Genomic DNA, 14,008 nt, shown 5'->3' with positions numbered 1-14,008 from the left:
CACCTGCACAGAGCATTTCTTGCTGATTGGCTGTTGGGATTTAACTTGATTAACACCTGCACAGAGCATTTCCATACTGACAGTATGTCTGTATTCAAGTGTTTTTGTAGGTATTTCAAGCTTTCCTGCTCCAGCATTGGAATGCGGGGCATGGACGTTTTTGTTTTTATTTTGAAAATCAACAGTTTGCATTATGCAATTAAAAATCCTAACCAATAAAGTAGGGAATAGCTATCCAACTGTTGTTTTAGTTGTATTTTACTTCATATTATAGTTATATCAATGTAAATCATTGTTTTCCCTTGTGTTTCTCATTCTTTCCCTGCCATGTCGTAAAATGTGGTGAACCCATCGCTGTATTTGCTCCAAAGCAAATATTGGCCTTTCTAGTTATGTTAAGTATTTGTTATCTTTTAGTAAATACACACACAGTACATATTTAGAAATTAACCCAATCCCTGATTCCCAATTACCCAGGTCTGGTTTGGAATATTAAGATTAATAGCACAATGGCAAATGACACCTTCTAGCATAAACATAGCATATAGATGAAGGCCACAAATTAATAATTGGCTTAGAAATAAGAGGTTATAGTTGTGTTGATTGGCATGGTTTAGACCTTGTCTATAGTAACGAGTAATGCATGCTAATTTTCACGTGCAGATGCGACTCAAAGTTGCGCAGATCTACGGACTGATCGGAGGTGGATATTGTGCGTGGATTACAGCTCTGCGAATTAAGGGACGTGAAAGTGATATTCCAGCTAAGGTACAAGAGGGGAAAAGAGAGCTTAACGATTTGAAAGAAAGCCTGCAAAAATATCTTGATTATGGTAAGTTTCATAAAAGTGTTAAGCATGATTTCTAACATAAATTCAAATCTTAAACTGGGATTGTTTGGCACGTATGTTTGTTCTGTAATTTTCTCCCAGCAAGGACAATATTGTGATAATATATGCATCAAATGATCTTTGCCGAGGAAAATCTGCATGCAAAATCACCTCGTGTTGAATTTTGTCAGGTATCAGTTTTAAAATGTCTTTGTTGTAACTGTTGTGTAACAACACAGTGCCTGTATAATTATTCTACTTGCATAATAGAGGTTCTGACTTGAACAATCATGCCCGCAATAATGAACTGTTTCCGTAATGTTGTAACACACATTAACATATTTTCCTATAGGTACATGCGATGCCAGTTATCAACCGAAGAACAGAAAGTGCTACAAAGCATTTAAAAGTTCAAAAAACTGGAATGACGCACGTGCCTATTGCCAAAAGCAGGGAGCAGGTGGAGAGCTTGCAATGCCTAAGGACCACAGCACTAACAGCTTCTTGCTTAAATTGAAAAATGATGCGAGCACATCGCAACCTTTTTGGTTTGGATTGAACGATAAGGCCAAAAAAAAACAATGGAAATTTAATGATGGCACGCCTCTCGGGTCTTTCAAGTATTGGGCACCAGACGAGCCAAATTACGGGGGGAAAAATTGGCTGGGTCAATACTTAATGGTTGAAGGCTGTGCAGAGTATTTTAACCATAATAAAGGCTATCATGCAGACAAGTGGAACGACGGCGACTGTTCTGGCTGGTATAGATATTTCATCTGTGAGAAAACTCCCTATGGTGAGTGTACCTATGATAAGAACTTTTTCTACCAGATATAAGGCACGCTGAGAATCACATAATAAAACATTTGCAGAAATTTATAAGTCCCATTGTTTTAAATTACTATAGTAAGATTGAGTAATAATGAATCAAATCCAAAGAACTTAAAATAAATTAAGGCATCTGAAACGATTAAGGAAATTCATATTAGAATATGTCAAATTTTCTCATTTGTGTGGTGCACTTCCACTTATAGCCATCTTTTCATTCTAACAGGATTGTACTGACCAGACCAGTTCCTGACAACATGGTGAATCGTCCTGTGACTGGCATATCCATTTTTGTTATGCACATGCTCCTATGTACTTACATATCTACTTAATCAATCAATTTCCACGTGCTGTCGTCAACAAAAAACCTAGATGTTATGCATGACATCTGCGATATTGACAATTTCTATTCTGGGCTGTTCCTTGCCTCCATTTTAATTATGAATGATGCCATTTTTACGCATACACCATTCCCTTTAAGATTTAAGTGCAGACAAAGAAAGGAAAGCATTCAAAAGTTAAGTGAAGGTGAACATCATTAAACATTAACTATTCAAATAAAGACTTTATTTTCATAATTAATGAGCAAAAGCTATAATGGCATTCTTTGTTACGATATGACTGTCTTTTTGTGCAGAATATAATCAACATATCTAATTCATGCAATTGAGAATCCTAATTGCTCAATCAGGTGGATTAATCTATAATTTCTTAGTCAGAAAGGCCAACATCATTTGGCGAAGGTATGAGAATGTGGGAATCTAGTTTATCAGTACTTTTTACTTTTGTATTCTCTAGAGTAGCCAGAAAACTGTTTCTTACTTCTTACCATCTTTCGGGCCAAGCCTTTTTTTTTACATTCTGGTGCCAGGTTTGGGAACTCTATTAGATATCATCAATAAAATGCAGTTTTCATGGTTAATGAAACATTATCATTGCAATGTCTTCACAATGCTCATCTAAGAACATGTGCAGTTTACTTATGCACTCGTTATCAGCTTATGCTTGTCTGCTACGTACTTCGATGAAGCCTTGAGATCCTTGAGATTGTCTTCAAGAAACTATCCAGTCTTTGTACTAAAGAACTGTAACGAAGGCTGATCAGACTGAAGTCATGGTGTTATATGTACTTGGCAGAAAACCTATAAAAACTCTTTAACACTTTTTTCTTTAAATTTTACCTTTCCATTATCATGAGCTGTTGAATGTATTTGCACATTCTAGCCCTGTATAGGTAACTCCTGATTTCAGTCACTGTTATATAAGAATTTTTTTAAAATTTGTTTTGTGTTTTTCATTTGAATTGATATTTGGATACAGGCACACAATGTCCTTTTGATGGCAGGATCATACCAACTATACTTGGTGACAAATTGGCTACATTTAGATCGTGGATTTTCTTCTGAATACTTCAATTGGTCATACATCCTGTCATAGATGTAGACACTGTGCCATTATAGAATATGCATAGTTGTATTGCTTTTTATTATCAACTATTTAGATACAGGCACACAATGTCCTTCTGATGACAGAATCATACCAAGTTTACTTGGTGAAAAAGTTGCAACACTCTGAGTTTTCTAGCATTTTTGTAAAAGGTTTTAAGAAATGGTGATTCTGTCATAGAGGTAGACGCTGTGCCATTATAGAATACTGGTGTGTGTGTGTGTGTTTTGCTTTTGTATAATCATCTGTTTAGATACAGGCACAGAATGTCCTTCTGATTACAGAATCCAACCAAGTTTACTTGGTGAAAAATTGAAAACACTAATTTTCCAGCATGTTTAAAAGAAGGTTTTAAGAAATGGTGATTCTGTCATAGAGGTAGACGCTGTGCCATTATAGAATACTTATGACTTTTTTTTTCCTTTTTTATAATCACCTGTTTAAAAACAGGCACACAATGTCCTTCTGATGACAGAATCATACCAAGTTTCCTTGGTGACAAATTGCAAAGACTTTGATTGTGTAAACTGGATATGAAAAGAAATTGTGCGTTTGAAAATTAATGTCCTGAAATATGGTAAGTAAGCGTTTAAAGTCTAGACTCCCAACTTTGGAAGGCTACACGAAGGAATTGTGATTCTGTCATAGAGGTAGACGCTGTGCCATTAGAATATGTTATGTAAGACTTAAAGTTTTGAAGTGTGTATGTTAGGGGCTGCCCAGTCAAGTCGTTGAATACTGCGAGAAACACATAAAGCCTCCCTTAAAAAACAAGACCGATTGTACCAGCTGAAATACAGTTATAACAAGAGAAAGCATTACTAAAAATCAACAACACCTTTGGAAGTAAGACATTCAGTCAGTTTATCAACTTAAAGCAGTTAAAAACCAGTTGGCTGAGCAACAGTGATGACGTCGAACCAGTAACACCATGATGTTCCTCTTATGTAATCTACAAGCAGATGTGATACTCCGGTTTGTTTTCCTTGTCTTTTTTGGCCTTTTGTACATCTTTTTGTAGAGCATGTTTTTGTCTGTTTTTCTTCATGATCATTTGGTGAAGGCAAACAAAAGAAAAATCACACTACTAGAAAATCGTAGTTACAAACATGTAAGACATGTCAAACAAGACAGAGTCTATTGTCTACGTGGAGATTACCTCACCAGAAAGGTGATAAAAACATGTATATGTAATGGGTACGTTAACACAATGAAGTAGGATGTCCATATCGTTAGTGAGGAACACTTTTATCATGTGAGCAGAAGAATCGGAACAGTGATAGATGCGGACTAGAAAATGTCTTACCTTGTGGCCCTAAGATCAATGCCAATAACATCTTAAAGGAGAGACTGTCAGTTTCATCTGTCTGAAACTTGTGTAAAACATCTACACATGGAGTGTGTTGATGTTCATCATTGAGACCCATTTTAGGATTTAATTGTTTTTGTTTTTTCAAGTCTTTATAAATAGGTAACGGTAAGTTAAAATTAGATCCCAGTCTGTACAGTTAAAATGTCTTTACACATCAAAAAGGAAGGACCATCATAATATTGAGGTATATACGCACTTGTTACTATCTTAAAACATGATCAACTATATGCGATACGAAGTAACATCTCATGAAACGTTTGTTTGTGAGTAACAGTTCACACAGAAAACCATAATACATACACGTTCTGTTGAAAAGAATTTCAATTGTACATCAATGACAATAGCAGACATTTTGTTACCAGGATATGTCATGGACGCCTTAAAGAACATGTAACTTGTCAAGAACCTGAGTTTTGCCTTAAAGGCTTGACTAACGAACTAGAGTGAGATGTTAAAGATCATGCAAAGGAAAAGTAACATCTGATTCAGAGGGAGTTAAATGTTGAAGTACGATTGTACATGTAGTTCAGACCCTGGTGACAATCAAGAGTCTAACAATTTAAAAACAGTTTAATACCAACACTGTTATATCTGCTGTCTGTCATTGAGACTGGTGTTGTTAAGAATGCTTAAGATGTTGCGCTTTTTTGTTATTTCTACAATAAACAGAGACTATTATGGTTAAATATGCATCTGTGATTTTTTACCTGTGTGTCAGTGTACGCATGTAACATGTGTGGTTGGGTGTGCCTAGTCCCAAGAATATAAATTACAATGTACATACACACACACAAATAATGTGCATTCGAGAGTGAATTAATAAAACATAATGCAAGGTAACAAATAAACAAACAACCATAATTAAATGCGGTCAACAGATATAATAGTTAAGTGGAAAGAAACAGTCCCAAAATAAAGGCTAGCATCAATAAAATGGCAATCTCCAAGAAGATGTAGGGTAAAGCTTGTTCTGTTGGTATTTCCATCCTTTTAGGCGTCTAGTTTCAGCAGATAGACTCAGAGTCTAGACATACATAAAACGGAAAAGAGAACTGCATTCCAAAGTACATTATACAAAGATCCAAACTCCCAAAGCAAACAAAGAAATCGGTGATGCACATTCTTATTTGCAAGATATGGGGTTGTTTTGGTATCATATTTTAGACCGCATTCAAAGGAGAATCTGTGTTGCCATCGGCCATTCTCTGGCCGCAAAGCTGGATTCCCTCTCACACAGACGCAATGTCGCATCTCTATCCCTCTTCTACAGATACTTTCACGGTCGATGTTCAGGAGAACTTGTACTTCTTGTTCCTCCACTCAGAACCTTTCAGCGTGCCACTAGGTTCTCTTCCAGTTCTCATCAATACACCGTTAACATACCTGTCTCCAAGTCATACTACAACAACAGCTTCTTTCCCCGGACTGCAAAATTATGGAACTGTCTTCCAAACAGCTGCTTTCCGTCCGATTACAATCTACAAAGCTTCAAACAAAGGTCCACCGCCGTCTCATGACATAGCTATAATATACTCCTCTAAGTACCTCTAGCTCTATGCCTAGAAGTGGCCAAATATAATTGGCCTTGCATTGAGCGATACCGTAAAAAAATCAAATGAAAGCCTCAAACTAATTTTCGCAAAAAACACCCGTTACAAACACCATTTTCACTTACAAGTGGAACATGGTGGCCACCATGTTGCACTTATAAGTGGGCCAGGAGACGTCTCCTGGCTCATGAGAGACACCATTTCACTTAGATCTGGATGGAAGAGATGGATGTATGGTGTGTGTGTGGGTGTGTGTGGTGTTTTTCGGTGGGTAATCGAGTACCTGTCCGTCCTTGAGGTCACCCTGGGGTTCATGGGTCACCATGTTGTGTGACCTGTATGGCTACTGCCAGTGGCGCGCTACCAAAGGAATATGCTACAAAAAGCAAAGTATTACGTTATTTTGGACCTGAATATGACCAGAAAGTGAATGTAAGTATATTGTTTTTACTATGTTTTTACAGTTTTAAAGTACTAGATTTAGCAAATAGAGTTCAGATGTGCTTTTTTCAAAACCTTTGGCGCCCTAGCTATCGCTCAGAGCTGAGGGCTCGAGGGGGAGGGGGGCTAGCTATATAGCTACCGCCTTCATCATCGTGGAGATTCTGTCGCCTGTAGGTAATATATGATCCAGTTCTTCCTAGACTCTAGACCTTCAATGAGTTAGCTTTATTACAGTTACTTTCGGTTGAGGCCCGTGACCTGCCACAGTGCTCAGTTAAATGGGGTCTCTTTGTATACTGGGGTTCAACCAGTCCATAATTTAGCAGGGGTTTCTCTTTTTAGCGAACGCCCAGGAATTATCGCACGAATGTTAATTTTTGTGGTCATGTCCAGAGTATGCTCCCGCGTGTTCGGACCAAGTTTGAAGCTAATCCATCGAGCTGAACTTAAATAAACGAAATTTACTGGGTTTTTCCTCTTCTTAGCGAATACCCACTTCCGGGTTTGAAGCGAATGCCCACTACTCCTTGCAAAATATCGGCCCTCACGAAACGCTGGCAAAATCCACCACCACAAACATGTTCATATAGGACTGCCCTGAATTTCTGCTAAGTTTCCGTTATTTACAAGCTTTCTAAGTACCCTTTTTTTCGGCAAAATGTGCGCTGCGACCTCGGCCGCCTCGCGTGTACATTTCATAATGGCCGACGGCCGCGGGTTTGCGGAAAACTTAGTCCAGTCCAATCGGCGGAAAAACCAGCCCAGTCCGATTTGTGAGTGGAAAAAACAGTCCGGTCGTTTTTAGTGCCGATTTAGAGAAACCGATTTAGCAGCCGGGACTCTATAAGCCTTGTGCACGTGGTTAGTGCAGTGGGTTTAACAGCCTGGGTTCGGTTCCAATCCTGGTAGTCAGGAAGCTCACTTACACAACCCTTTGTGTTTCAGTGGTTTCCATACTGGGAATCGTACCCAGACCATGGGAATGAAAGTGACAAATCCAAACCACTAGCCAAAGAAGTGTAGTGTGGTTGAAGTGCTCCCCATCAGATCAGTCCTACTGTTCCAGGCATTTAAGCCTTGTGGTTAGTGTGTAATGTGTTCATGAGCTGACTAGGCCCACATTGACAAAGGCCTGAATCCGGTCAGCCAGGAGACTGTGCTTTTTATTTATTCCTTCATTTATAAAGCTTTACAACATTTGTGGGTGGATTGACATGTGACTATCACCTCTTCTAGATGTCAAACCTGAGACCAGATTGTTAGGCTCACTTTTAATAGGCTAGAAAGGCTTAAAGGGTTTTGGGGTGGAAAAACGTTTCCGATGGGCTAACCGTACTAAAATAGGGGAAAACGGTATTTTAGTGGGTTTTTAGGAAACGTTTCCGAAACCACCTCCACATTCAGCGGGGGGCCTGAAACTGTTCCTGCTAGGTCTAAAGAGAAAGGTTTCGCGAGACGATTTTACCATATGCTAATGATATGCTAAGTGTGTATCTTCTGTTATGCTCGTTTCATTTTGACTTCATACTATGTAGCCATCATTTTCTAGCCATGTCATGTCTCCCTTACCTGAAAAAGGAATCGGCAAACGTCAGTGAAGGGTCTGGAGCACTATCATGCCTGCACTAGTACTGGCATGGGGAGGAAGAAAGTCGGTGCATGCCTGGAAATTGCCCATCCCTGTACATGGTTTGAACCACATACGGGGAAGGTCCCCTACTCTTTTTAGATTGGTGTAGTGGGTTCGCACATGGGGTGTGTCTCTCCCCAAACACGGGACCTCCATTAACGTCCTATCCGAGGGACGCCCCTAACCAAAGCTATGTACTCATTCACGCCTGAGTGAAGTGAGGAAAGTCATGTAAAGTGCCTTTCCCAAGGACACAAGATCGTGGGACCTCTTGGGTCTGAGCCAAACATGCTACCGCTATGCCACACAACCTCAATCTACTTTTGTTTCACAAACACTGGGCAACATCATAAGAAATTTAGCGGTTTATTTTTAGCCAACAAGAATGATCCTGATATCTCATTCAAACTGAACTGATCTGCTTAAAACCTAAAAATGGATGCCTGTGATCCATGTGAATCACATCATTTTTTTATGGCAAAAATGTTCGCATAAATTGATCTAAATCAAAGTTTGAATTGATTTGAACATATTTTCTTGAATGTGAACAGCCCAATTTGGGATGTTTCACATGGGACTTTCTACTACTAGTAATCTCAAAGCAGATGTTTTGATGGCCACAAAAGACAGTATCAAATTAGCCAGACAGTATCCATTAGCCAAACATTGGCCACCCAACATTGAGGGGCCAATGGATATTGTCTGGCTAATGATAGATACTGCCTGGCCAATTTGATTGAGGTTCCCGAAACATCTGCTTGGAGATTGCTTTAACTTTGGATATGTTCACTAAAGTTGGACTTTATCTTTTTTGCTTTGCCTTTTTAGAAGATTTGACTAAAGACAGATACATGCAATATAGTTTCTATGCCGTAGGGTAGGTGGCATGACAATAACTAATAACACATGTTGTGTGCATTACTCTCAGTAAACTTTTCTTAAACTTTTTTGTACACCTCATGATTTATGTAACACATGATTTATGTAACATCTACCCAAAATAGTGGAATGGTTTGTTTGCATCTGTCTTGTTTACAATCCATGCTGTACTTTATTTTATTTTATTACAGTGTGTGTGATCATACAAGTACAAGTAAGTACAAGTAAGTGTGTGATCATACATTGCAAAAGTGTATGTTATCTATTACTTCAGTTAGTATAATCAAGGACATTATACACACAATGAGTACCTCAGTATACGTAATGGAAGCACTTTTATTACCACAGATACTTTTATTACCACAGAGAGACCAGTTTGATAAACAGTATGATTCATAATAGATATCAGTGCACACAACCACATGTATAATAAATAAAGCTTAACAAAAACACTGAAATCTGAGTCTCTGAGTGCTTGTTTGATGGACAACTGATCATGTCACATGTCAGGTGTTCAAGGACACTCAAAGAATAATGCTACAAATTTGGTAAGGGACGGTCTTTGAATAGGAACAGAGTAATTTGTTTCCAGAATTTATCTATTTGCCAATAAGTGTTCATTCTTTTGTAATAGTTTGCGTTTGCTCGATTGCAGTGTTCTCGCCAGGCCTTTTGAACCAACCCTCTAATATGCTCATGGTGATTTGGATCCCTATACTGTCTTTCAACCAGCATATGGGTAGTTTTTTTACGAAAAAATTGCGAAAAAAATGAAAAATATAACTTTAGAATGAAGCTACAGCAAAGGGAAAACATTAAATTCACAAAAATTTTGACATTCATGATCCGCCAGACACTTTTTTGGCTCAATCAATGCACCACTTGTGCCATGAAAGTTGCCCTTCTGTACCTGACCCGCTATGCTGTGAAAAATCCTGGTGAGAACCCTGGATTTGTTCTGGAATCAATGGTGCATTCTGCTGGGAGAGGCAAGCTTGAAAAATTTTACAAGCAAACTTTAGAATAATACTTTAACTTTTGCAGGTGGTGGTATTTAAGCATGATCCATTTTTGCATGGGGGTCATGCTTGAATGATAGAGTCTGAGCATTTCAATGTTTCTTGCTTGATGCATTACCATGTATTAGTTGTTGATGAGTACTTTGAACATATATGCATGAGAATACTACAAAGTCAAAACAAAACAAGCCAAAAACAAATTAACACCTGTCCATGCACACCTAAGAAGAAATCTTAAACAAAAAACACCCTTATACTCAAATTCTTACTGGGGAAGCATCATAATCTATGTGTAAAAAACAGCAATATGTTGATGAAAACTACTAGTATTTAAATTTTCAGATACATCTAAAAAAATAGGCATCCTGTGACACTGGAAATATATGAGGAACCTTAGGCTGTGTTTGCACATGGCAAAAGCAATGCATTATATATTTGCATGAATTTTTTTATTCCTAGCTACTGATTTGGTTGTGTTCAGACCTTTTGGAATACAGGATTCTAACAGTCAATTGATGCCTGGTGCATGAAGTCGGGAACATAAATCAATACAGTAAAAATTCTAGAAAGACTTACAGTAACAGTTAAAGTGTCAACGCTGTAGTACCATCTTATATCATCTTGTATTTTAGTGCTCCTCAAAGTGGTCCCTTATTGACTGTGGGATATAGTGTTCTGGCTCCCACGAGCTGTCCGATACATCATACCCTGCCCAGTGCACCAGGTACTCTGTCTGGCTGTTGTTCACTCTTTTGTCCAGTAGTGCTTCCACCGGGTGGTAGGTGTCTGCCTTCCCCTTCCCCTTCACTGTTTTCCCCTTCCTTGTTTTTCGCCTCCCGTTTCCCTTCCCCTTTCTCTTGCATTTCTCTTCTCCTCCTCCGACATTGTCTGCTGCATTGTCTTCAAGTGGCAGAACAAAGCCATCCTGAATCGCCAGGAGGATCTCTTCTGGACCAGGATGTGGTGCTGTGAAAACAAATTGTACAAACACTACTAATCATATACTATAGCTGCATGATGTTATTTATTTCGGCTCAGAATTGGGTGTTAAACCATCATTGCTATCACGTTCAATACTAATCAATATCAATAATCAATAGATGACAAGTTTACAGCTAAATACAATTACTTTTCATTCACTTCTTCATCAAAGGTATCAATTCTTAATAATCTATTTTCATTCAAGTGACTATTTTACTAAATGTACTAGTCTAAGACTGTATGTAACCATCATTACCATCATTACCATCCACCCTCAATAAAATATGATAATCACAAGCAGATAATTATACTTTTTACAGTGTATAATCTGTCAGATTCTATTGCCTTGTCAAGTGATATGAGTACTTTTGTAACACGTACCGGTAGCTCTTCTTGCAGATGTGCTGCTCGCACCAGGGGATGATGGGTTGGGTACAGCAGCCGGGGTCTGAGGAGCTGGTTCACTGCTCGTACTGGTTGCACCTGTGGTCGAGGATGTCCCAGCAGTGGATGTGCTGTTTGCAGGTGTGCTGTGAACTGAAAAGTTATACATTCTCATAATACTGATAGTGAAAAGCTTTGATCTGGTGACTTTTTGCATTTTTAACCCGCCTACCAGGGACAGCGAATGATCATGATTGCATGATTTAAAGTGTTTCTAATATAACAATGTGTCTTGATGGAATCATCTACATGGAGTCCTATCCATTACAAAGTATGCAATGTAGAAAGAATGTTAGACTTTTTAAGGTTGAAGTTATCTCTAGCTCTAGTACATAGAATTACATGTATCTGTAATAAGACCTTGCTATAATGTGCAGTAGATATACTGATCAATATCTTAAATAACTTACCTTCTACTGTTATTTTATCCTGTTCTTGAAGGATCCTCTGAAGGCCTTCCTTCCCAAGTGAGGCGATGTGGCGAACAGAGGTCCCCTCCGGCAGCCCGTGCACGGTGATGCCTCCTTCCTCAGCACTGTAGGTCTTGTAGGGAAATTTCCCTTTGTTGCCAGCAGCCACTGGAAATCAGTCATGTTGCTTGTTACAAAATGTAGCTCTGATATTGAATCAGATGTGATATTGAAGACTAGTAATATCAAACTAGCAAGTGGCAGATTGAGATGTACCAGTATGTAGTGTTGGAAAGAAAAAAAGTTTGTGACTATGAGGAAATGAATGAAAAATTTTTTATCAATAAATATCTGCTCAGGCAAAAATCATTTATAATATTACATATCTATAATTATGATTATGATAGTACTCACAACTGTCATCTTGCATATGAGAAACAAGCAATTGTGTAAGTGGAATTACAAATGTATATACCGTTTTCCAGTCCATGATTATGTGAGCCATTTCAATAACACCAAAACTTTTGGTGTTATTGAAATGGCTCACATAATCATGGACTTTTGGCAAAAGTGCTACTGTCTAGTCTGTCTTAATATAAGGAAGTGTACCTACCATACTTCTCGTTCAGGAAGGGTTACAAGATATTCAAGTCTAATATCATAACTTATACTCACTTAGTGAAAGCTGCAAGGTGAACTGCAAGTGCAGACTCATCCTGGCATTCTTGGATTTTCTCCCTGCAGGTACAAAAGATTGTACTTCTTAATTCTTAGTATACTCACATACACTCACTATCCGTTTAATGTCTCATGGTCCTCATTGCTCGAGGGTTGGAAGTGGAATGTTGCCGTGGCCTGATTGCTGCTCTCCAGCTGATTCTGTCCTGTGGGTCAGCCTTTCGAAGCTTCAGTTTGCAAATATCTACTTATACATGACTGACAAATTTGTGTAGGTAAATATATTTGGCTGTCTAATGTGAAGCAATACACAAGAGCACTAGAAATATAGCCTACCCAATGCCTGATGCCTCATCCGCTTTCCTGCATACTCTTTCTTCCACTTGCATGTTGATGCTAAAAGAAAAAAAAGAGCACTTTTACATAAACATACTTAGCGATAAATTATGGTATACATTTACATTGTATGTTACTTGTCATATACATGAGACAGTTCCATGGCCAACTGGTTTCGTAGGCTGCAACTTTTTGGTGTAAACAATCCAATTACAGCTTTTTACTCACTTGATGTTCGTTCCTTCTTTGACATCACTTCCTTCTCCATCTTCTGCCACCTTTTGATGTCGTCCACTGAAACAGGAACTAAAGTATTTGGGATGTAAGTATTAATCTTGTAAAAGGGAATAGAAAATGCTTAACATATTGTGGCAGATACAAGCACAATAGTTGAATAGCACTGAATGGACAGATATACAAAATAAATGCATGTTATACTTAGTACCCAAATGAGAAAAAAAAACACCCTGTTAGTTTAGTAGTCATATACAGTAAAACACAGGTTAGTCTATCCAAACATCTATTGCCAACCCTCATTGACCTTTGGGAAGGTCAGTTCATGATGGCTGACAGGGCTATCCAGTTTGAATAAAGGTTACTCTACTGCACTCTGCTCTCTCTCCCTACATTACACTAGTTAATTTATAGTTTGATAACTGGGATGGTGGGAAGAATGAACTGCTTTGCTAGCACTGTTGACAATGCTAAAAAATGATTTTTAGTAGGGTACATCAGCTGAGAGTGTTTTAACAAAGAAAAGGACATAGTATTTGTCTTTTTCTTACCTCCTGCATGACTCAAAGCTTCTTTGTGATTTTCTTCAGCAAGTTTTTCTGTTGCATTGGCAGTCTTCATCTTCTCTTTAAGAGTAACCTCTGAAAGACAATGGCAATATTCAAGTTACATGTACATGTAAGCAACCAAAATAGGTATAGAATTTTCACTACAGAGCTCAAAATACTTTTAAAACCTTGGTGGCGCTTGAGATTTGAGATTGTTACAGTTTGCCAATTTCTGCATATCATCTATGATATCATCCTATTAGCAGGACATGCAAACCTAGAACACATAAAAAATATCAATCTTTTGAAGGTGGCTTAGTTGCCAAACGTTTTCTATTGCACATTAGTATAATTACATATAAGCATATAGTCCACTGTTA

General features: G+C 38.2%; 2 protein-coding genes and 1 long non-coding RNA gene across 3 annotated transcripts in view; 1 reads left to right on the top strand and 2 right to left on the bottom strand.

Annotated features, from left to right (window-relative positions):
• LOC109475599 (CD209 antigen-like) overlaps positions 1-5,149 on the top strand; it is a 30,885-nt gene extending 25,736 nt beyond the window's left edge. The window contains exons 10-12 of the mRNA XM_019776306.1: positions 664-832; positions 1,182-1,625; positions 1,884-5,149. Coding sequence (XP_019631865.1) covers positions 664-832; positions 1,182-1,625; positions 1,884-1,894 — 624 coding nt within the window. The 3' untranslated portion in view covers positions 1,895-5,149. The remainder of the gene's footprint in view (positions 1-663; positions 833-1,181; positions 1,626-1,883) is intronic.
• Positions 5,150-10,584: 5,435 nt separating this feature from the next.
• The window catches only part of LOC109475606, a 10,299-nt gene continuing 6,875 nt past the window's right edge, over positions 10,585-14,008 (bottom strand). Inside the window, exon 9 of the mRNA XM_019776319.1 lies at positions 10,585-10,963. Coding sequence (XP_019631878.1) covers positions 10,626-10,963 — 338 coding nt within the window. The 3' untranslated portion in view covers positions 10,585-10,625. The remainder of the gene's footprint in view (positions 10,964-14,008) is intronic.
• On the bottom strand, positions 12,841-13,722 carry LOC109475637. Its single transcript, XR_002140560.1, has 3 exons — positions 13,632-13,722; positions 13,075-13,152; positions 12,841-12,906 (listed from the first exon to the last, which is right to left on the bottom strand). It is a non-coding gene; the product is annotated as an uncharacterized LOC109475637 (long non-coding RNA).

The sequence above is a fragment of the Branchiostoma belcheri genome, unplaced genomic scaffold, assembly GCF_001625305.1.
Source record: "Branchiostoma belcheri isolate BF01 breed outbred unplaced genomic scaffold, Haploidv18h27 scaffold103, whole genome shotgun sequence".
Classification (NCBI taxonomy): domain Eukaryota; kingdom Metazoa; phylum Chordata; class Leptocardii; order Amphioxiformes; family Branchiostomatidae; genus Branchiostoma; species Branchiostoma belcheri.
The sequence above is the reverse complement of the archived record's forward strand: the minus strand, read 5'-3'. Positions and strand labels throughout refer to the sequence as shown.